General features: G+C 42.9%; 1 protein-coding gene across 1 annotated transcript in view; it reads right to left on the bottom strand.

The window, feature by feature from the left end:
* Positions 1-24,825, bottom strand: part of TSNAXIP1 (translin associated factor X interacting protein 1) — a 1,372,321-nt gene that overhangs the window by 257,679 nt on the left and 1,089,817 nt on the right. The window contains exon 12 of the mRNA XM_033941585.1: positions 17,452-17,607. Within this exon, the coding sequence (XP_033797476.1) occupies positions 17,452-17,607 (156 nt within the window). The remainder of the gene's footprint in view (positions 1-17,451; positions 17,608-24,825) is intronic.

Raw genomic sequence — 24,825 nt, 5'->3', positions numbered from 1 at the left:
TGCATGCTTAAGAGAGATATGTTTTGATTTGTAAGTGTGCTTGCTAGATTTGGCTGAATGAGAGCGTTGAGGTGAAGAAGAAGATTGCCACTGCAATGAACTGGAGTGGTGTCTAGAGGTCCAATGCCTCGATGCATGGGATGATGATTTGCGGTGATGCTGCGATGAACTGGAGTGGTGTCTAGAAGTACTATGCCTCGATGCATGGCTAGACAATGACAACTGATGAGAGCCATGACGGTGCATTAATGCAGCAGTGGTGGTACCAGCATCTCGTGTAGCATGACGCTCGGGCTGGGCCGGTACCAGAGGAGTTAGCATTGGGGTAACTAGCTTGAACATATCCCCAAACTCGGCAAGAAAGAGAGCATCGAGCTTCTCTTTGAATTCAAGCACCAATATATGAGGCTTCGATGCTGGTATCAATGGTGCTGCGACTTGCTCTGGAGAGGATGACACCGATGATGATGCACCCCTCGATGTTGAAGCGAGCCGTATGAAAGGTCTTTGCTTGGCTGGCATGACTAGACTTGATGCTTGTGCAGCCATTTCCAGAAGCTGGATTTGGCGTGTGTATGAGAAGGAACTGTGAATCTCATGGTACTGTGATAAGGGATGGAGGTCGAGCAGCGGTCAAAATTCCAGCTGGGAGTTAAAAGAAACATCTGTTGTTTACTACAGAAATAGCAGAGTTTGAAACAGGAGACTTAAGGGTTCTTTTATCAAGCTGCGGTAGGGGTTTAACATGCGTAATACCGCGCGTTAGACCGACTGCCGCGCTAGCCACTTACGCCTGCATTGAGCAGGTGTTAGTTTTTTAGCCGGCCGCGGGGGTTAGTGCATGATGAAATGTCTGATGCACTAACCCCGCTAGTGCGGCTTGATAAAAGGAGCCCTTAGTCACGTAAGAGGTAGTGTGAAAATATTATATAAGAGGCAGTTGAGGGACTTTTTCTTTAGAATCAATCAGCGCGCTGTAAAGGGATAGTCCATGATTGACCCAGTTCTATCAACTGCCTGAAAAAGAGATTCCCAGTTGTGAGGAAACGGTGTTGTTACAATCAATTTTGGTGAGGTTATTCTGAATCATTTGTGCTTTGTATATCACTGCTCTGCAATTTGTGTCTATATCAGCTGTGCTTTGTATATTACTGCTCTGCACTTTATGTAACCAATAAAGTAGCATACTTAGCTTTATCTCGTGTGTGTCTCTTTGTATACTATGAAGTGCTGACTACCTATCGAACTTGGCATTACAGAATTTGGTACCAGAAGTGGGGTAGTCATGAGGTCACGGAGACAAAAAAAGACAAAAATATAAAGGAAGATCTTATTCTTTCTATACCAGGATGGGATAATAGCATATATAAAATTGTGGCCACTGAGTAGTCGATTGAAACCGGACTCTGTGAGTCATGACAATCTGTCATTGGGGCAGGGAATCCTTCTAAGGTATGTGACCTCTTGTAAAAAAACCTGAAAATTACTAAAGGGAAAGCGCAAGAGGGCATATCTCACGGGGATGGGTGTTGCATATTTGTGTAAGAATTGTGAACCCAGAGGGGGGGGGGAGGCATGGAGGCTAAAACTGAAGCTTAGGGGTGTCCTATACGGTGAAGGCAAATTCTTTAAATAAGCATGCTTTATTTTATTAAACGATATTCATTTGCTACGTATACAATTATACAAGGAATGATATTATCTAATGATAGTATAATCTGTTTTTGTATGAGGCCTGTATATATATATTTGCTTAGCAAGAGTTATAAAGCTACAGCATTAGTGCATGTGCCGTTGTGTATATGTATGTTAATATAAAAGAAAAATTAGATTTGGACATTGGGACAGAATACTTTTTCTGGTTATAGATCTTAGAATTAAAGCAAGAACAATGCAGAAGGTTCTCTCCCAGTTGTGGTTAACAGGGAGGGGCTGATGTGAGTTTTTCCCAACTACATTAGCCGGTTGAGGAATTTTAAAATATAATCTATAAAGGCAGATAGAGAAATTACAATTAAATTAAGATACTGAAGAGTACAGGGAGTTAATTTACAGGCTCTAAAGGGGTGTGGAGTACACAGCATAGCCCCTAATTATTAAACTGTAAGGGCTGGTATTCTCTGAACATTCCAGCAGATCTGGGAGAGAGTGTAGGTTTATTTACATACTACATGGTTTTACTTAGAGCTTCTGTAGCTCAGTAAGAACACTTTTTGCCCTATGTGATCCTACAGTATGCTAATTTAGCTGGATAGCAATATTGTTGTAGTAGATGCAGGACTGGCTCAGCACTAACTCTCCAGAATTAGGATAATACAATAGTTAAATAAATAATTTAGGATGCACATCTCCTTACGAGAGGCATAGAGGGATATGGGTGACTAAAATTACACCAGGTGTACACCTGACTGGGCCTCCGCGTGTGCGGATCACCGGACTCGAAGACCGGAGATGGCAGTTCTTATGTTCTTATGTTTTCCATGACCAGACAAATAGGCTTTCTGTACTAAAAAGTGAAAGTAGTTTGTACACTTTGGAAAAATAAAGAAAAAGTGTAGAGAGCAACAGGAGCCAGGAAAAAATGGTTTTATTTCAGGTATATTTTTCATTAAGCTGCCTGTTAAAGGGATGTATTAATAGATTTACCTCATCCTTTCAGGCATTCAACGCACTTCAAGGTTCTGAGAGTTTGCATGAGTCAAATTCTGGATGTGTTACCTTAGAAATAGCCTGTTTAAACTAAAGGTGTAGAGATCTTCGCAATTTAGTGCTTTAATGAGTGAAACAGAGCTCAACGTAATCAGAAACAAGATTTAAATGTTTTTGTGTATGTGACCATATGTGCAAGTTCTATTTGCCTATGTCATAAATCCTTAGGAGTCTTATCTTTCTTCCCACTTAAACATACAGAATGTGAGAGAAAGATGGGAGAGAGGGAAAAAGTTCACTCATTCCCTAGTGTTTAATTTATATGCTTGAGCCGAAGAGGTTGTACTTAACATTTTGGAATAGGTGATTATAACTATGATAGAATATTCCATGTCTATAAATGACATGGTATTTTAAATTCTGCTCTTTATAGATTTATAGTTATCTTGCTTTCAGTGAGAAGGAAAAAACAAACAAACCCCTAACAGAGGAAAATTGTTGTATTGATAAATAATGGAAGGCATTTGGAAAAAGAATTTAAAAACAGTGGTATATGATATAATTTTATTTTACTTCTGAGAATCTTGGAGAGAGGCGGGAGCCAGAAGGCCTTGAGCATGCGCAGATGCTCAAGGCCCAGACGGGGGAGAGGCACGATCTTCGGGCACCAGCACCTCCTGTGGGTTGGTGCTGCGTGCCAGTGCCACATTGGAGGTAAGCATTCAATTTGGGTGGGCGGAGGATGCTGGTTTGCGGGGGAGCGTTCACAAGGAGGGGCGATGCTGGTTCGCTGGTGAGGGGACTTGCAAATCGAGTCAATGCTCGGTTTGCAAGTCACGATTTATGAGAATGTTTTGCTCATCTTGCAAAACACTCGCAAACCGTGGCACTCGTTAACCGAAGTTTGACTGTATACTTAAAATAAACTTGGTAGTTAAAACTCTAGAGGAAAGAGATAAAGTTTAAAGGATGACAATGATAGATGTTAAGTACCTATATTTTTTTTGTAAATTGAAATAATGGTAAATAAAAGGTTTGCTGACATTGGCAAAGTTAATAGAGCATTATGATGGTTATTATGTAAATGGGCCAGGACACGACAGTGCAGACCAAAGAAGACACATTTAGCCTGCACCTGACCTCTGCACAGCAATGCCCTTTCCTCAGAGTGTAGTGGAACCCAGGTGGCAGATAGGTGGTCCAGGTCAGCTTGAATGGAACATGGAAAAAGTTTGCTTTAAGTCAGCGTTTTTCAACCTTTTTACACCCGTGGACCGGCAAAAATAAAAGAATAATTTTGTGGACCGGCAAACTACTAAGACTGAAATTAAAAACACACATTTCCACCCCGTCTCCGCAAGCTCGGTGTCCGCAAACCATCTGATCCCATCCGCACAAGCCTCAGTTATGATTTTATATTGAACATATTTTATTAAAGTACAAAAAGAAACAATATTCTGTACAATTGTCATTTTATAAATACAAATATACAGAGCAAGGACCAACAAAACCTTCACATATATCCCCTCTATTATTAAGAAAACTGAACAAGCCAAATTATTACAGAATGCTACACAGAAATATCATGTTAACAGTCACACATGACAGGCATAGTGTTAGGGGAGTGCCCCCTGGTCAGAGAGAGTCCTAAGCCAGCTGGAAGCTAAAAAGCACTGCCTGGGCTTTGCAGTCTAGCAGGATATATTTCAAATCTGATATATTCTAATGACAAAATAGAAATAAAATGATTTTTTTCTACCTTTTGTTGTCTCTGGTTTCTGCTTTTATCTTCTTTTCACTCTTTTCCTTCCAGCGTCTGCCTTGTCTCTTCAATCCAGCATCTGCCTGTTCCATCCACTGTCTGCCCCTTCCAGAAACTGTCTTGTCTCCCCCTGACATCTCTCCTCTGTCCTCCTCCCCCTTTGGTCTGGCATCCATCATCTTCCCTCTGTTCCTTCATGGTCTGGCATCTTTCTCCTTTCATCTCTCTTTCCCTCCCCCCTGTGGTCTCTTATTTCCTCTGCTCAGATCTGATATCTCTGTCTCCTTCCCCGTTCTCTGGCATCTCTCTCTCTTCCCTTTCCTTCTCTGGTCTTCCTTCTTTATTTTCTGCCTCCGTCTAAATTAAATTCTTTCTTACTATGCAGTCTTAAGTTTCCCTCTTTTCACTGTGTCTACCCACAGCATGCCACCCCTTTCCTTCACCTCTTCTCTATCTCACTAACTCTATCTTCTTCCCCCATCCAGCATATGTCCTTTCTCTTTATCCCTCATTCCATCCAGTATGTGTTCTTTCTCCACTTCCATTCAGCATTTGCTCTCCCTTCTCCCCACTTCCATCATCTGCCCTCTCTCTCCCTCTTTTCCCCACTTCCATCATCTGCCCCTTCTCTCTCCCCCTTCTCCCCACTTCCATCATCTGCCCCTTCTCTCTCTCTCTCCACTTCCATCATCTGTCTCTTCTCTCTCTCCCTTCTCCCCACTTTCATCATCTCCCCCTTCTCCCCACTTCCATCATCTCCCCCTTCTCCCCACTTCCATCATCTCCCCCTTCTCCCCACTTCCATCATCTCCCCCTTCTCCCCACTTTCATCATCTGCCTCCTCTCTCTCTTTCTCCCCACTTCCATCATCTGCCCCTTCTCTCTCTTTCTCCCCACTTCCATCATCTGCCCCTTCTCTCAATATCTCCATCCACCTCAGGCCCATCTCTCTTCCTTCCTCTCACCTTTCTTTCCGATTTTGGCAACAAGATCAGCAACACTCCCCCCCGCACGATGACACTCAAGATTGGCAACGGGCCTCCTTCTCCCCCCGGCATCAACAGCACTTCAGCTCGGCAACACGGTGTTCAGTCCAAAGCTTCCCTCTGACTCGAACTGCCTGGGCAGAAACAGGAAACTAAGTTAGAGGGAAGCTTTGGGCTGAGCACCCCATTACCGATTTGAAGTTCTGTTGATTCCGGGGGGGTGGGGGGGGAGAAGGAGGCCCTTTGCAGAACTTGAGTGCTGTCGTTGGGGGGGGAGGCCCATTGCCAATCTTGAGTGCTGGGGGGGGGTGTTGCCGAACTTGAATTGCATCGCGGGGGACCGCCGATGCCACTCGTCGCCGTTGCAGCCCAGATACTGCCGATGGCCCCAATCAGATCTTGCCGGCCCTGTGCGGACTGGCAGGAATTTTCTGCGGACCGACACCGGTTCACGGACCGGCGGTTGAAGAACAGTGCTCTAAGTGACCTTGAGGGTGGTGTTGATTTAAAATGTTTCTTCTTCTTTCTCCTAGCAGTCAGTTGGAATACATACATAGCTATTCTGGACCAGTTTTAGCACAAATAATCTTTTGTTGAACCGAAAAAAAAGGAAGAAAAAGTGCTTCAAGTAATCTTGAAATGACCTTGCGCTTTAAGATTTAACGTGTTTCTTTTTCCTCTTAGCATTGACATTGCAATACTTCATAATACTTATGTACTTAACACTGTACACAGTATCTTGCTTATTTTTAAAGATTGGAGCACAACCTAGCAGTTTGTGTCCCTGTCTATATTATCTCTCATGTACTATGAATGAAATAGGCAGGGCAACGGAGCCAATTGACTAAATTTTTTTGTTTTCTCTTTCAGAAGTTTAAGCAGACATTTAGATACCACACCATTTGATTATGCCTTTCTGATTATGTGATTATTGTGCCATGTGTTATATGGAAAATTACTTTGCTGATGTGTGCACACAAATATGTTTGTTTGTTTTTTTGTATAACAGTGTGTTTATCTGCAGATTTAAGTTCAGCCCTGAATCCTTGACTGATGGAAGAACAGATTCAAGCCTAAAACTTTGTGTTTATGGGGTGCCCCAGGATACATAACATTGGCCATTTCTAGAGCTCTTTTCCCACTTTTTACTAGCCCAATTGGGCAATATCCTTTTAGTTATAGTTTTCATAGCCTAAGTGTAGCTTAGTTAGGGGTTATATTAAGAAAAGGTTTTATAAAATATTTATTCCATAGTGCTCACTAGATAGGCTCAATTCACTACATAATTATGGTCTCTCTTGAGTGCCATAACAGTTGTGTGCAGCACATCAAAAAGGAAAAAACATATCTTTTTGTAATGTCTGATTAAGAACATTAAGTACCTGCATACTGTCTCTCTCTCTTGCAATACCTATACCAAGTAAATGCATTAATATTGTCACATGTTGCCACACTCAGTACAGGCAATATGGTCTCTCTCTCTCTCTTTTTATATCTCTTATTTGGATCACTTCACTGGGGTTCAGTCGCTGGATGATACCTGGACTCCTTTCAAGCTGATGTATCCCTCCCTGTATATGCAGTTTAAAGAGACTGTCAGCTCCTATTGGACTAATTCATCTCCCTGCACCCTGACTGCAAAGACACTTGTTTCCACCTGTTCTTTCCACAAAATGTTTAAAGCCACCTTCCTAAGAACGCTTTGCTGTAACTAAACAATACGTGGTGTAGTCATTCATTTCATATGCTGCGCATCCACTCCCTCTTGGCATGGGGAATGAAACATTCCACAATCTGCTGAATTTTACAGAACTCCATGCCTACATTGAACAACTTAAAACTACCTTCAAAGAAGTGAATCATACCATCACTTTTGAAAATGGACAAATTGCACAAACTGTTGAAAATTTACTATGAGACGCTCATAAGAACATAAGAAGTTGCCACCACTGGGTCAGACCATTGGTCCATCGCGCCCAGCGGTCCGCTCTCGCGACGGCCCATCAGGTCCATGACCTGTAATGTGGTTCCTGTCCGTTTCTGTAACCTACCTCTTCTTTTTTATCTGTAACCCTCAATCCCCTTTTCTTTTAGGAACTTGTCTAAACCTTCCTTGAAACCCTGCAATGTGCTCTGGGCTATCACAACCTCCGGAAGCGCGTTCCATGTGTCCACCACCCTCTGGGTAAAAAAGAACCTCCTAGCATTTGTTCTAAACCTGTCCCCTCTCAATTTTTCCGAGTGACCCCTTGTGTTAGTGGTTCCCCACAGTCTGAAAAATCTGTCCCTGTCCACTTTCTCTATGCCCCTCAGGATTTTGAAGGTTTCTATCATGTCTCCTCTAAGTCTCCGCTTTTCCAGGGAGAAGAGCCCCAGCATCTTCAACCTGTCAGCATACGAATAGTTTTCCATATCTTTTATCAATTTAGTTGCTCTCCTCTGGACCCCCTCGAGTACTGCCATGTCCTTCTTGAGGTACGGCGACCAGTATTGGACACAGTACTCCAGATGTGGGCGCACCATTGCACGATACAGCGGCATGATGACTTCCTTCGTCCTGGTCGAGATACCCTTTTTAATGATACCCAACATTCTGTTCGCTTTCTTTGAGGCCGTTGCGCACTGAGTTGATGCTTTCAATGTTGTGTCCACCATCACCCCCAGGTCTCTTTCAAGGTTGCTTACCCCTAGCAGTGATCCCCCCATTTTGTAGCTGAACATCGGGTTCTTCTTCCCTACATGCATGACCTTACATTTCTCTATATTAAAACTCATTTGCCATTTTTTTGCCCACTCTTCCAGTCTTGTTAGGTCTCTTTGCAGGACCTCACAGTCTTCCGCGTTTCTAACCCTGCTGCAGAGCTTGGTGTCATCAGCAAATTTGATAACCTCACATGTCGTCCCCGTCTCCAGGTCGTTGATGAATATATTGAACAGGATTGGTCCCAGCACCGACCCCTGTGGAACTCCACTCGTGACCCATTGCCAGTCTGAGTAATGGCCCTTTACTCCAACCCTCTGCTTCCTGCCTGCCAGCCAGTGTTTGATCCATCGGTGGATATCCCCCTGCACCCCGTGGCTCCACAGCTTCTTAAGTAGTCTTTCGTGAGGTACCTTATTGAAGGCTTTTTGGAAGTCAAGGTAAATGATGTCTATGGATTCCCCTTTATCCACCTGGTTGTTTATTCCCTCAAAGAAATACAGTAAGTTCTTGAGGCACGATCTTCCCTTGCAGAAGCCGTGCTGGCTCGCCTTCAGTTGTCCATTGCCTTCTATGTATTCGCAGATTGAGTCCTTGATTAGTGCTTCCATCATCTTTCCCGGAACCGAGGTCAAGCTCACCGGCCTGTAGTTTCCTGGGTCACCCCTTGATCCCTTCTTAAAGATGGGCGTGACATTGGCTATTTTCCAGTCTTCTGGGATCTCCCCAGTTTTTAAGGATAGGTTACATATTTGGCTTAGTGTATCTGCTATTTTGTTTCTCAGTTCTTTTAATACCCTTGGGTGGATGCCGTCCGGACCTGGTGATTTGTCGCTCTTTAGTCTGTCTATCTTTCTGAGAACATCCTCTTTGTTTACCTCTAGTTGGACTAGCTTCTCATCAGGGTTTCCGTTTATGTGCTCCTCAGGTTCTGGGATGTTGGATGTGTCCTCTCTCGTGAAGACTGACGAGAAGAACTTGTTTAACCTGTCAGCTATCTCTTTTTCGTCCTTTACTACTCCCTTCCTGTCTCCATCGTCTAACGGTCCCACTTCCTCCCTGGCTGGTTGTTTCCCCTTCACATACCTGAAGAATGGTTTGAAGTTTCTTGCTTCCCCCGCCAACCTCTCCTCATATTCTCTTTTTGCTTTCCTAACCTCTCGGTGACAGTCCTTTTGGTGCCTTTTGTGTTCCTTCTGGTTGTCCTTTGTTTGGTCCTTTTTCCATTTTCTAAATGATGTTTTCTTGTCTCTTATCGCCTTTTTCACCGCATTTGTTATCCACGCCGGGTTTTTGGTTCGATTTTTTTTTGCACCCTTTCCTGAACCTGGGGACATACAGGTTTTGTGCTTCGTGCACCGTGCCCTTAAGTAGGGCCCAGGTACCCTCTACGGTCTCCATCTTCCTTGAGCTGTTGCTGAGTTTCTTTCCCACCATTTTCCTCATGGCCTCGTAACTTCCTTTTCTAAAGTTAAATGCTGTTGTTGTAGTTCTTTTCACCTTTGATGCTCCCATTTCTATCTTGCACTGGATCATGCTGTGATCGCTGTTTCCTAATGGTTCTAGTACTACCACGTCCTTTGCGGGTCCCCCTAGCCCGTTGAGTATTAGGTCAAGAGTGGCATCTCCCCGTGTTGGTTCCTTGACCAGCTGCTCCATGAAACAGTCCCTCACCACCTCCAGGAATTTTGTTTCTCTCATGCAATTTGAGTGTCCAGTTTTCCAGTCTATCCCAGGGTAGTTGAAGTCACCCATCACCACCACACTTCCGCTTTTGCATACCTGCCTCAATTCAGCTTCCAGGTCCTGGTCGTTTGCTTCCAGTTGTCCTGGTGGACATGTCTCAGTTTGGGAACTTTTCTTTGGGCATTTGCCTACTGCAAATCATGTCTTTAATGTTTTAATTCACCCTATCGTTATCTTATTTATTGTACAAATTTTGCTATGTATTATTATGATTTTCCTTTGCCATAAAATGACCACTCATATCCCACAAAGTTCCCCCTACTTTTTGACAGAATTTTATATGAATTTCTAGGATCTTCTCTGATACTTGTTAAATGGGCTAATTGGGTTCATTTAGCATGGCGTATTGCATTGCATACCAGGGTCAGACATAATATATGATCTCCTACTCATACTCATAGCATCTTAATATCTTTAAACCTGAACCTCCTGAAAAAGCTTCCTGCATCCCTTATGCACTGCTCAATCACTCAAAGATGGGTAAGATGTAGCATACTGGGTTTCTCCACCCAGATGACTGTACAACCTAAGACAAAGGTCTGAACTCAAAATGGGAACTGTTTCTTAATAGCTTGGAGATTGAGCAGGACAAGGGGATATGCTGACATAATGATGGAGGTAGGAGAGGCATCTGCAAAGGGCAAACTGGCTGTTTACAAAACAGTTGCAGAAGTATAGGTCATATCTCGTGTGTGTCTCTTTGTATACCGTGAAGAGCTGACTACCTAACAAACTTGGCATTACAATGCTTTAGTGGCCTGCGATCCTGTCTGGGAAGTTGGTGACTTTTTAGCTGGCTTACCAGATGGAGCTATAGTCTGCGATACCGGTGCTGATGCCTTCAATGTCGATGAAAAAGGTACCTGTGCTTCTATAGTACCAAAGAGCCGTTGCTGCTGTAAAATGCGGCTTTTTATGGAGCACTTTTTAAGAGTTCAATAGCGTGCGCAGGTGTCAATGTGGTGATCAATGCCTAGGCACTGTATATACCACTTGTGTGGGTCAGTGAGAGAAATAGTGCGCTGGCACCTGCCACACTTTTTAAACCCGGTTAATGGCCGGGCCATGGAAGGGAAAACTGCCTCAGCCAAATCGAAAGCCAAAGGCTGAGGTGAAAGAGGCCTCGCTGTAGAAAGAAAAAACGCCCGAAAGCTAACAGAAAATAAATATTATTTCCATTTTTTCTTTTTATTTAAGAAAAAACATCAAGAGGAAAGGGAAGGCAAAAAGTTACATGCAGGAACATTGAAACATGACTTCTTAGCTCCACGGAAAACTAAGAATTGAGGAGCTGCATGAGCTGCATCGGGCAGTTGCAAACTTTCTAAAGCTTTTAAAGTGCATTTACACTTTAGCAGCTGTCAGTACTGGGGCTCTGTGGATAACGTCACCCACATGTGAGAATATGCTACCTTCTTGTCCTGGGATAAGAACAGGATATCGTCAATATACCTCCACCATCCTAAAACCTTTCAAAATTCTGGGGACCAATAAATCCAATGCTCCTCAAAATGGAACATAAAAAGTTTGTCAATTAAGGGAGCAAACATTGCCCCATTGCTACTCCTTCTGGAAAAAAACTCCCAATCTTTGTACAAGAAGTAATTCTTGGTCAATGCCAATGTAGTCAAAGAAATAAGGAAGTCAGCTGGAATAAGCTGAGTACAAGGTCTATTATAGAAGATATCACTCAATATACTAATAGCTTCTTCTTGAGGGATATTAGTATACAGAGATGAGATTTCTAGAGTTGCTAGTATCACTGGGCCAATATACGAAGCATGTGTGTGGTGTCCTGGGCAAAAGACCAAATTTGGGGAATAAGAAGCGCAAGAAATTAATCAATGATAGTATAGCTGCATTCTAGGAGGGAGTCTCTGGCAGAGACTATGGCTCTTCCTGGGAGTTTTTCTAATCTTTTGTGAAGCTTAGGTAGAGTGCAAAAACGGGAACCTTGAATTTCCTATAGCATAAATATTGTGACATTTCCATCCCCAGGGATGAACCTGTTATGCTAACCCAATTCCCAGAGGCAGGAAACCAGTTGGATGTAGAGTCTCAGAGGCTGCATAAGTCAGGGCTGCCTATCCTGAAGGGAATGAGCTTGACTCTGACCCAGAACTCATCCTAGAGCCAGAGCCTATCAGGAGAACAAGTTCCCAGCGAAAGTTCAGACAGTTCCCAAGCTGCTATATATCTACTGAACTAAGGGAGCCAGAGAGCAGATAAGCCTATGCCCTAGCCACATAAGCTAGGGAGTGGCTTTAACAGCTTAAAACAGCTCTCAAAGGGTATGAGGAAGGCAGCTCAGGAAGACCTGGCAGATAGGACTCTTCTGGCCAGGCAAGGGCAAAGCACCAAGCAGGAGCCCATGAAATGGGAAGGCCCAGCACCCCAGGATACTACAGAACTGGAAGCCCCAGAGGAAACCATGGACATAACAGCATTTGAAATGCCTGGAGAGATCACAAAGCAAATGGATGTGAGTTTGGCAGTTTCTTGCCAGTAATTTATTTTGCCTTTTTTTTTTTTTTTTTTTGATATTTTGCTGTTGGGACAGTTGGCTAAATGAAGTAGCTACCAAGAACTGCATACAGGAAGTTTCTTTTTATGTTGTTGCACAGCAGGGTTGAAGCAGGGTTAGAATTGTGCACAGCCCTGACTGAGTTGCTGTACACCAGCTGGGACTGAGCTCTAGGAAAGCTGGTGTGTTGTTTTTTTTTAATTGCTGCATTGAGACAGAGGTGGATTATGGCAACAGAGTTCCTTCCAGAATTGTGGGGAGGGTTCATAGAATACCTCAGGTTGGGAATTTTGTGGGTGCTTGTTAAAAGCTGTAATAAGAGTGAACCCAGAAATTCTGTAACAGGAACTGGAAAGCTGCCATGGCCTAGAGAGGCAATAGTATTGAAATGTTTCTATAAGTTTTTTTCTTTCAAAACTGCAAGAGCCTGGTGAAGAGCAGGACTGACTTAACTGAAGCCCAGGTCTCTAGGAAGAAGAGTGAAATTGTGTTTTTTGGTTTTTTTCCTTGTTTGGACCTGTATGAAGCTGCCCAGGACATGATTTTAAACTTGATGTTACTTAACTGGAAGAAGTACCTGAGTTTTGGGGAATACAAACTGGCTTTTGTGAACTGTTTGCTTGTTGGGTAAAAGGCAGTGAAATAGTTTTGTTTTTTCACTGTGGATTAAACCTATTGCATTTGTTTGAAGCATTTTGGGTTTTTTTAGTATTAAACCAGAGAACTGTTTTGCTTTGTAGGGTCTCCCCCCTTTGGAAGCCACACCAGGGTTCGTGCTGCCACTTGTCGGCGGTCCCCCACACTCTCCTTGTGGGCTCAGCAGGTAACAATATTGATAGTCTAAGTACATAAGAAAGCCCAGTCATTTGCCCTCATTAGCCAAGAACAAAATCTGCTTAAAATTATCATCTAAGGGGATATATGTGGAATTGTCCTGAAGGACCTTGACATGATCTTGAGTTTTTCCTTGACTTAAAGGCTGCTTTGTGTTTAATCTTACTTATTAGACTTCTCTCATTTCATTCTGCTGAGCTACAAGCTATGTGCTATAACCGCATCCTGTTTGTGTTGAAGGCATTGTCATATATGTATTTTGCCCTCCTGGACATGTAACACTGAAACTGCAAGGCTTAAAAAGGTAGAAATGCTCCCCATAGGACAGTAGGAGCAGAACCCCTTGACCCCCTTGACCCCCTTGACCCAATAGTAAATGCAGGCGTGTGAGAGATGTTAGAAAAACAATAAATAAGAACTTTTAGCTAGCAAGCTGATGTCTAGTCAGGAAATGAATAAATGTCACTGTACTTCCTGTTCTCTGCACTTCTAAAAGCTGCCAATTTAGTGCTTGGAAGTCTGTTCTGCAATTGCTGAATAAAGAACCTATACTCTCTTCAACCTATACACTGCATCTCTCGGAACATACCTAGATAATCTAGGCATCACCACCTCCAGTTATGCAGATGACATTACCATTCTCATACCTTTTGATCAACCAAAGACCGCCATGACAAACACACTACACCGAACTCTAGAAACAGTAGCAACCTGGATGAAAGATCACAAACTGAAATTCAACACAGACAAAACTAAATTCATCCTCCTCGAAAATGACAAGTCCCAACCATAACCAATTTAGAAATTAACACAATCAACTATCCCATTCAAGCTACCATAAAACTGCTAGGAATGACTAAAGACCGATGCTGCACCATGCAACCGCAAATAAATAAAACAATACAGAAATCCTTCTCAGTGATGAGAAACCTAAGATAAGTCAGGAAATTCTTCGAAAACACACAATTCCAGTTTATAGTACAATCCCTAATCCTAAATCTACTAGATTACTGCAACATCCTCTACCTCCCCTGCCCTGCTACAATGACTAAACAACTACAAACAACCCAAAATACAGCTCTGAGACTCATCTACTCATTGAGAAAACACGACCATATTACAGAAGCATACATCAACTCACATTGGCTACTAATCCAAGAAAGAATACTATTTAAATTCTACTGTATGTTATTTAAAGCCTTAAATGGAGACAGCCCAACCTACCTGAACAACCGTCTCATCCAAACCACCTCAATCAGACATAGAAAAACACACACCCCATTCACACACCCCTCGATCAAAGAAGTAAAACGGAAAAAAAAACTATACGATGGCCTCCTGGCCACTCAAGCAGCTAAACTAGATAACCAAATCTCTAATCTACTGATAACGACACCAGAATACAAGACGTTCAGAAAAGAAATAAAAACTACATTCTTGAAGAAATTCCTGAAACAGCCCTAACTTCAAACTTACCATCCTTCCCCCCTCCCTCTTCCCGCAACACAGAAACTACATAACCTACTCTTTACCTCTCTAGAAAGGACAAATGTTCTTCCATTGTAACCCTCCATTTTTTATCTCTTTTGTAATCCGCCTTGAACCGTAAGGTAATGGCGGAATAGAAATCTCTAATGTAATGTAATATATGTCTCTGAGGTTTTGTGGCTGACCAAAGTGACCTTTCAGTCTGATAATTGATTAACAGTTTCCTGTTCATATTCCATCACATCCTGAAGAACCACCGCTCCACCTTTATCAGCCTTCCAAATGACAATAGATGTATCAATTTTTAAAGCCTTCAGAGCCATCCTTTCATCCCGACTGAAATTGGACTGTTTAAAAGGGAGACAAACCTCCTGTTTCTCTACCTCTTTAAAGACCCAGGTCTTAAAAGTTCTTAACAGAGGATCTAAAGCTCCAGGAGTACATTCATGAATTATAGATCTATCCTGTACTGATGTAGCCTCTTGACTATCAAAGAAAAGATGAAGCTGCAGCTTCCTTATAAAAAGGTTAAAGTCCACTCAAAAATGGAAAGGGTCATACACTGTGGAGGGTACGAAGGAAAGTCCTTTAGTTAGAAGCTTCTCCTTACTTTCAGAAAGGGATAGAGAAGAAATATTGATTATTACAGATTGTGACGCTCCTGGGATTGCATGTTGAATTTCTGCCCAGAATTCCGGTACCCTTTGCCTCTCTGCTTCCATGTGCCTCAGCGGCAGCCTTGATCCCCATCTGTGGCATCTTCTATACCGTCTGTTCTACTATCTTCACTGCTGCTAGAGCTGGCTGAAGTATATGGAAAACGAACTGTTTTTCTGGGGTTAGGGTTCGCACAAGCAAAATGGGGTACTCCCATAGGGATTTATAATTGGTCAATGCACATTTGCACGGTGCTTTAACGTGAGCCCATTGGAATGGACATGAATGACTTAATCTAGATAGCCCTTTCATATATTTTTTTCAGCTTTGGATTAATTGAACTTGTAAAAGCTAAGTATTTGGGACTCTTTTTCTATGTTGCTGAACATTTGTTCCTTCATAGCTGTTTTGGGCTGTATTTAATTTAATTCAGTACTTGCTTTACCGTGTTGCCTAACATCTCTAAGTGATAAATTTTTCTTCCTATGCTTTTCTATTTTTGCCATTCCGGCTGTTGGATAGAAAGTGAACTAACACTGGTGGTGGTGGAGGGGTTTTTTTTTTTTGCTTATGATGAACTAAGGACACACTTGTTTAACAACTTTTGCTGTTTTGATGAGTTCCTTGACTGGTTGTGAGGCTTTTTTCTCCACCTTGCTTTGTGTGTTGCTCACTTTCTACTTCAACTGAAGGAGATAAAAATTTTTATGTATATGTGATATTTATCTCATCCATTATTTTTGGTAATTGAAAGCACCCATTATTATACTGTTGCTCAATTCTTCAGCTTTCCTAATCTCTGAAAACATTTCTTCATTTCTGCTCATTTTGCCCCGGGAGATGGTAGTATAACCCTACCTTTATATTTCTTCATTTATATTTATATTTGATTCAATTCCATCTTTAACATATAGCTCAACCTCCTCCTCCAATTTGATCTACTCTATCCATGCAATCTAATTTGTACCCAGGTAATACCATGTCCCATTGATTGTCCTCCTTCCACCAGATCTCCAAGATGCTATTATATCTACCATCTCATTCGGTGCTATATACTCTAACTCTCCTATTTTATTTTTTAAGGTTCTAGCTTTTGTATACAGACAATTCAAATTGTATTTTTTCCTTGAAACTACAGTACTGAGAAAACAGGGAAAATTTGAGTCTTTTACTCTGCCTTCCTCTTAAATCCTCCTGGCTTTCTTTCACCATTATTGGAACCTCTCTACCAGGACTCCCTAAATATCCTGTTTCAATAGTATCCTTCAAGGATACATCACACTGAACCATCTGCTCCTGTTGGCTTTACCCCGCATCTCAGTTTAAAAGCTACTCTATCTCGTTTTTAAACGTTAGCCCCAGCAACCTGGTTCCATCCATACGCATGAGGCAAATCTCTTTCAATTGAAAGGAAACTCCAGAATGAGATGGCATGGGATGAAAATAAGAGGTGATAGGCTCAGGAGTAATCTAAGAAAATACTTTTTCTACAGAAAGAGTGGTAGATGCACGGAATAGTATCCTGGTAGAGCCAAAGATTATGTCTCATTTGGCCTTTATCTGCTGTCATGTTTCTATGCTCTGATGTCTTTCTATTGTGGATAGATGTCACAATTTCACCTCTAACCATATCTTTATTCATTTTTTATTTAACTCACACTTTTTCAGTAGTAGCTCAAGGAGAGTTATATTCATGTACACTAAGAATATCCCTATCCCTTCTCTTACCTTGGGTTCTGTTTTCATTTGTCTTCCAAAGGAAAGAAGGGGAAAATAGGAAGATGGTATAACCTCCAAATGGAAAGCTACAAGGATTCTTTCTACAAACAGTATTTATAAGAGCTAATAATTTAATTCATTGTCCTTTACCTTGGCCCTGATGACTATTATTGTTATATTTCTCAGCTAGGCCCTGCAGAAGCCATTGGTGCATTCTCCCAGAGATCAAATACAACTTCTCCACTATGCAACTAAATGATAATAGTCCAAAAAACAGAGATAGAGAATCCCATGTAATCAGCACTGTGTTAACTCATCTTCTCTATTCTGGGCAGGTTTCTATAACATTTTTTTCCTTCACACAGTAGTTTATATAATTACTCACCTGTTTTGTCAGGATCTTGTAAAAGAGGTGCAGGAAGTTGTCTGTTCTACATAGACGGCAGCTTTCATGGATGCTGTAAGCCCATTCAGTTGCAGAATCACCATACTTTTTCTGCAGATAATTATGGAAGAAATCAGGAAGGCTGGATTTCATCTCCTGTAAATTAAAAAGGTAGCACAAAAAGAACATACACTATAAATCTTTTTAAAAGTTTCACATCAGTGAGGAAACAACAAGGAGAAAACAAGAAACAGGAATAACATTGTAAACCAGAGAAAACATTTCATTATACAATGCTACCCCTTCCGGAAGGGATGAAACCACAACCGATAAAGAGGGAAAGAAGGTAACACAGTGCAACCTCCCTCCCCCCAAGGGAAGTCTAATAATACCAGACACAAAACATCTGCACAGTTCCCACACTAACATGGAAACCATTTTTTAAATTTTATCCCCCACCCCCGTCCACCCCCAATCTACCTACCTCCCCTAACCTAATGAGAGAACCCCTCATCCCCCCTCCACTTTGTGGTCCATTCCAACACTATAAATTTAATGTGTATTATTTGCTTTTCCAGGTATTTAAACCCCACTCATAAGAACATAAGAATTGCTGGGTCAGCCCAGTGGTCCATCGTGCCCAGCAGTCCACTCACACGGCAGCCCTCTGGTCAAAGACCAGCGCCCTAACTGAGACTAGCCCTACCTGCGTACGTTCTGGTTCAGCAGGAACTTGTCTAAATTTGTCTTGAATCCCAGGAGGGTGTTTTCCTCTATGACAGACTCCAGAACAGTGTTCCAGTTTTCTACCACTCTCTGGATGAAGAAGAACCAGATGGGACCAGATGGGATCCACTGAGGGAGCTCATAGAGGTTCTGGCGGGTCCTATTAAAGACTTGTTCAACAAATCTCTGGAGACGGGAGTGGTTCCTGGGGATTGGAGGAGAGTGGATGTGGTCCCTATTCACAAAAGTGGTCACAGGGATGAAGCAGGAAACTACAGGCCGGTGAGCCTCACTTCGGTTGTTGGAAAAATAATGGAAGTGTTGCTGAAAGAAAGGATAGTGTGCTTCCTTGAATCGAAAGGGTTACAGGATCCGAGGCAACATGGCTTTACAAAAGGTAAATCGTGACAAACGAACCTGATTGAATTTTTTGATTGGGTGACCGGAGAGCTGGACCGAGGACATATGCTAGATGTAATTTACTTAGATTTCAGCAAAGCCTTTGATACAGTTCCTCATAGGAGGCTGTTGAACAAACTTGAAGGGCTGAAGTTAGGACCCAAAGTGGTGAACTGCGTTAGAAACTGGCTGTTGGACAGACACCAGAGGGTGTTGGTTAATGGAAGTTGCTCGGAGGAAGGAAAGGTGAGTAATGGAGTCCCTCAGGGTTCGGTGCTGGAGCCGATCCTGTTCAATATGTTTGTGAGTGACATTGCTGAAGGGTTTGAAGGAAAAGTATGCCTTTTTGCAGATGATACCAAGATTTGTAACAGAGTAGACACCGAAGAGGGCGTGGAAAATATGAAAAAGGATCTGCAAAAGTTAGAGGAATGGACTAATGCCTGGCAACTAAAATTCATTGCAAAGAAATGCCAAGTAATGCATTTGGGGATTAATAATCGAAGGAACCATATATGCTGGGAGGTGAGAAGCTGATATGCACGGACTGGGAGAGGGACCTTGGGGTGATTGTGTCCAAAGATCTAAAGGCGAAAAAACAGTGTGACAAGGCAGTGGCTGCTGCCAGAAGGATGCTGGGCTATATAAAGAGAAGCATAGCCGGAAGAAGGTGTTGATGCCCCTGTACAGGTCATTGGTGAGACCTCACTTGGAGTATTGTGTTCAGTTTTGGAGACTGTATCTGGCGAAGGACGTAAGAAAACTTAAAGCGGAGAGGAGGGCGACAAAAATGATAGGAGGCTTGCGCCAGAAGACGTATGAGGAGAGACTGGAATCCCTGAATATGTATACCCTAGAGAAAAGGAGGGACAGGGGAGATAGGATTCAGACTAGAGAATGACACGGGGAAAAAATTTGTCCCCGTTACCACCCCGTCCCCGGCCGACTATCCTCTGCACCGCCCCGTCACCGCCATTCCCTTCACCGCCCCGTCACCGCCACTGCCATCCCATTCACCGCCCCGTCACCGTCACCGCAGCATGCATAAAAGCCTCAAACAGGTATGATTTTATATACTTATCTTTATTAACGTAAAAAGGAAACATTCTTTACAACTTTACAACTTAGTTAACTATACAAAAACAAAACACAACCTGTACTTTTTATTGTCCTTATTTTTTAACCCGTGGATGAACAACAAATCATCTGCACAAGTGGGTTAAAATGCAAACCTGCTACCATGAAATCTGATTTTTAAGGGCATGCATTCGTGCAATTGTGCCACAGCAAATGGACTTTGGTGCATTTGCCAAGGGAGAATCGCTACTGTGTTTCTCTCAACCAAGTTTCCCAGGCCAATCTCCACCCCTGACCCCCATCCCCATCATAATAGTAAATAGTACTAATTGTAATGCAATTCATTATGGTAACCACAAAATTAAAAGAAACACAAAGCACACTGTATGCAGAGAAAATATTAATTAATATTTGTTTCATTTTTCAAAGAGGTCAAGACAGATGACTAAAATATGCAATGTCACTTCAGAAACAACTATAGAAAAATAGACAAATATAAAGCAAAATATAGATAACTGATATAAATTCTCAAAACTGACACATTTTGATCACTAAATTGAAAATAGTCATTTTTCATACAATTTATCTATCACTAATCTTCCCCCACCCCATATATATTCCACAGGTTTTCAAAGAGGTCAAGGCAGATGATTTTATGCAATGTCACTTCAGGAACAACTATACAAAAATAGACAAATATACCCCCTCCCCTTTTACTAAATCGCAATAGCGGTTTTTAGCGCAGGGAGATGCGCTGAATGCCCTGCACTGCTTTCGATGCTCATAGGCTCCCTGTGCTAAAAACCGCTATTGCGATTTAGTAAAAGGGGGCCATAGTGCAAAATATAGACAGCAGATATAAATTCTCAAAACAGACACATTTTGATCAGTAAACTGAAAATAAAATCATTTCTCCCACAAGTGGACATGCTTAGTTACGTCAGCTCTATGGCTGCTTTAACTGTAAGGCGCCTGAATCTAAGGCTATATGCTACCATTCTGTAAAGGAACCTCTGGGAGCCCATTCACTGCTATAGAATAGGCATTCCCTGTACAGTCTCAGGGTGCCTACGAGGAAGAACCCACTTGGAGAATTGCCCCTTATTTTTTTTTAAGGATTATAAAAACAGAAGCAATAATGTGAAAAACAAAACCCAGCCTTAAAACAGGCTGAATTAATTTGTGAAACATTATTTAAAGGATACTCAGAAAAATATTGTTTTCCCTTAACTTAAATGAAATAAACATCATTTGACTATAGCTAAGGGCAAAAGATCCTCATAGAGCTGCAGTGAAATAGAAAAGTGATTTCGTTTTACTGTAATTTCTGCATTAAGTGGATTTGCATACCCCAAGCTCCTTAAATCCCGATGCACTTCTAGCTTTTCCTGTATCGGACTTTGCAAGATTAATAAATGGAGCATTCTTCTGCCTGCCAGTTAAAGGATGAAAAACAAATGCCTATAAAGTTCAAATCACAGCTTGACTAAACTTGAACTTTCTTGATTTCATTCTTCCTGGCTGACCACTTTATCTTCCACAATAGGCACCAAGGTTGCTTGGATCAGAGCTTTAAAAGAGCAAGCAGAATCGGGTCCGATGTCCATGCGTTTGGTTTTCTCAAATGGTATACCACTACACTTGCTGCTTTTACTTGCTTCGGGCCTTCCTCGTTGCTGGGACCTGCCTACTTTCTGTTTCCGCGAAGGCAGGACCCAGCAGCGAGGAAGGCCCGAAGCAAGTAAAAGCAGCAAGTTGTAAGCTTCCCTCCGGGGCTCTATTGTGTGCGTGCTGGCTTCCCTTCTCTTCCCTCCGAAACCAGAAGTAGCGTCCCGGGGGGGGGGGGAGAGAAGGGAAGCCGGCACGCACACGATAGAGCCCCGGCCCGGAGGGAAGCTTACAACTTGCTGCTTTTACTTGCTTCGGGCTTTCCTCGCTGCCGGGTCCTGCCTTCGCGGAAACAGAAAGTAGGCAGGTCCCGGCAACAAGGAATGCCCAAAGCAAGTAAAAGCATGCTGGCAAAAAAAAAAAAAAAGGCAGGCGTCAAACAAAATTTTCGGCGGCGAGTCAGCCCGGGAAGGAGCATCAGCGGCAGCAGCAGGATTAGCCGGGCGGTCATCTAAATCAGCCAGGGAGAACACTTACTTGTACCTGACAAAGTTTTCAGGCTTTCAGCTCCTCCCAGTTAAATGAGTGAATCCAATCGAGCAAAAAGAACTGACCAATGAAGAGCCTGTATATTAGGGGGCGGAGTCAATGCGGCAACGTGCAAGTCGGGTAGAGAGTTGGAGGAGACAGACCACATGGCGGAGACAAACATGGCCGCCGGAAAAAATCTAACACCCGGTCCCGAACCAAAGACACACGGTGAAGACAAGGTAAATAGCGGTACATAGAAGGGGGTACATTTGCCTGCGGGGACAAATCTTTTCACCTTTTTTGCGGGCAGTAAAAACTTTTGTCCCCGTGTCTGCGGCGATTTGGCTATGGAGTCTCCATAACCCGCAGCCACGCCGCGGCTCCCTGCGGGGATCGCTCCCCATGTCATTCTCTAATTCAGACATTCGAATACTTGAAGGGTATTAATGTAGAACAAAATCTTTTCCAGAGAAAGGAAAATGGTAAAACCAGAAGACATAATTTGAGGTTGAGGGGTGGTAGATTAAAGAGCAATGTTAGAAAATTCTACTTTACAGAGAGGAAGATGAATGCCTGGAATGCGCTCCCAAGAGAGGTGGTGGAGAGGAAAACGGTGACTGAGTTCAAAGAAGGGTGGGATGAACACAGAGGATCTAGAATCAGAAAATAATATTAAATATTGAACTAAGAGAAATCTAGATGGATCACGTGATGCAGTAAGCTGAGGCAGACGTGTGTTGCCTGAGCTCCCGGGTCCCGAGCCACCAATTGCTCTGCATAGCTGCCTTGTACCATGTACGAGCCCACCGGGAGGTAGCTAATTATTTTTTACAGGTGCATGGACAAATACCTTACCTCGCCAGTGCTCTAGATGGCTACGCGCACCGCTAAAAAAGACCGCGATCGTCAACAGCCTGTTGCAGACAAAATGGCGCCGGGAACCCCAGCCACAGTCAGCTTGCTCCAGATGCCCTGCGGGACATTACACAGGCGGTAACAGTTGCGATGCAGCCTGGTATTGACCACCTCTCAGAACAGTTGTTGTGGCTGGAAAATATGATTGCAGACACTAATTGCCAAACTACTGACTTAGAAACCCACGTCTCCAGGCTGGATGACGCTCAGGGGGCCCAGGACAAAACTCTTCAGGATCTGCGGGACCTTACTCGTGCTCAAACTGATCGACTTGATGATTTGGAAAATCATTCCCGCAGATCTAATCTTCATTTCCTTGGTATTCCTAAAACGGTGTCCAGGTCAGCATTATTATAAACCATGGAAACATGGCTGGCAGAAACCTTTCCCATGCGGGAAGGCATGGGCCCCTTACGCCTGGAATGAGCACACCGTTTGGGCAGGGAACAAACTCGGGAGGCGCGCCCGAGGATGGTCATTGCCAAACTGCTGAATTATAATCATAAGGTTGAAATACTGCTAAAATACAAGCAGCTTCGGGACTTGAAATTTGAGGACTCAGAAGTACGAATTTTTCAGGATTATTCTGCGGCATTGACCATAAAAAGAAAATTGTTTTACCCGCTTAGCTGCACCTTGGCAGAGAAAAAGATGCGGTTTGTGTTTATTTATCCTGCAGTTTTGCGCATACACTATCAAGACCACTGGCACACTTTTGATTCTTCATTGGAGGCAGCCAACTATTTGAACACCCATGTGCTTCACCCACAGGACCCCAATTGACTGTGCTTGGTGAACTAGTTTAGCAATTATTTTTGATGTCATTACGGTGCAGTGGTTCCCTGATTTCGAAGGGACTACAGCCACTCTGTTTTACTTATTGAACATGTTATTAGCACTGGTTATGTTGGTTTTATTAAGTAATGTTTGTATTTTAGTAATACTGTACTTGGAATATTTTTGTTTATGATGCTTAGATAAGTGCTTACTTACATTACATTACATTAGGGACTTCTATTCCGCCTATACCTTGCAGTTCAAGGCGGATTACAAAAGAGCTAACTGGACATTTCCAGTGAAGTTACAACAGGTTTTTTTTGGTTACAAGGGAGGAGAGGTAGCTGGATTAATTCCGGAAGAACTTGCAAATTGGATATTAAATTGACTGTACATTACTATGTGATATAACAAATAGATTACAGTTAGAGTACAAATAAGATTACGTTACTCAATAAATTGGAGCACGGTGTCACAACCCCAGCCCTGAAGCTCGGCTTGTGTCAAGTAAGGCTCTTGCTAAACCTAGCCTTGCCATCAAAAGAGCTGATCATTGTGATAGGCTAGAGTCAAAGAATAGGGAAAGCCCAGTATGGCCCTTTAAAACCCAGATTTCTGATCCCTGGGGAGGGGAGGATTATGAGAGTAAGAGCCTGGAACAGCCACAGAATCCTTCTACTCCTCCTCCTGTCAGCTCCCAGCTGCAGGAGCTGATTAGAAGTTCTGGTAAAGCTAGGCAGAAGCTGCAGATTGCCCTTCCCCCTCTAAGAACAGGGCGTGGCCGCCTTAATGCATTAGAAGCTGCTCTGAGAAGGAAGCAGGCAGTCTGCCCTGGGCCAGCCCGGGAAGGAGGTGTGCAGGACCGTGCTCCTGAACCTCAACTCCCTCAAGACATTGAGATGGGAGATCCAGCCACTGACCCTGAAGCTAACCAGCCAGCAGAACCGGAGCCTATGGAATGCCTTGAAACTGCCAGCATGACTGAAGTCAGTCCTATGGAAGAAAGTTAAGTTTCAATGCTGGGTGGGTTTTGTTTGTATGCTCGGGTTAGCCATTGTTTAGGTTCCTTTCAGGGGAACTGTTTGCACCTGAGTCAGGATAGGGAGCAGTGCTAAGCTTCTTATTAGGTACCTGAAAGTAAAAACCTTGGGTTTTGGGTTGAAGTGTGCTGGACTGTTTAAGTTTACATTTTTGGTTTGTTTTTTTTTTGAATGCAAGAAAGACTTTGGGTTTTGAATTGTGGGCTGGAGGAGGTAGCTTGTTGGGGAAGAATCCACATGTCATCCTAGGTTGGGACAGCGGGGCCATTTGTGGCATTCTGTTTTTACAGAGAAAGTTTGT

Source organism: Geotrypetes seraphini, chromosome 4, assembly GCF_902459505.1.
Source record: "Geotrypetes seraphini chromosome 4, aGeoSer1.1, whole genome shotgun sequence".
Lineage (NCBI taxonomy): Eukaryota > Metazoa > Chordata > Amphibia > Gymnophiona > Dermophiidae > Geotrypetes > Geotrypetes seraphini.
The sequence above is the reverse complement of the archived record's forward strand: the minus strand, read 5'-3'. Positions and strand labels throughout refer to the sequence as shown.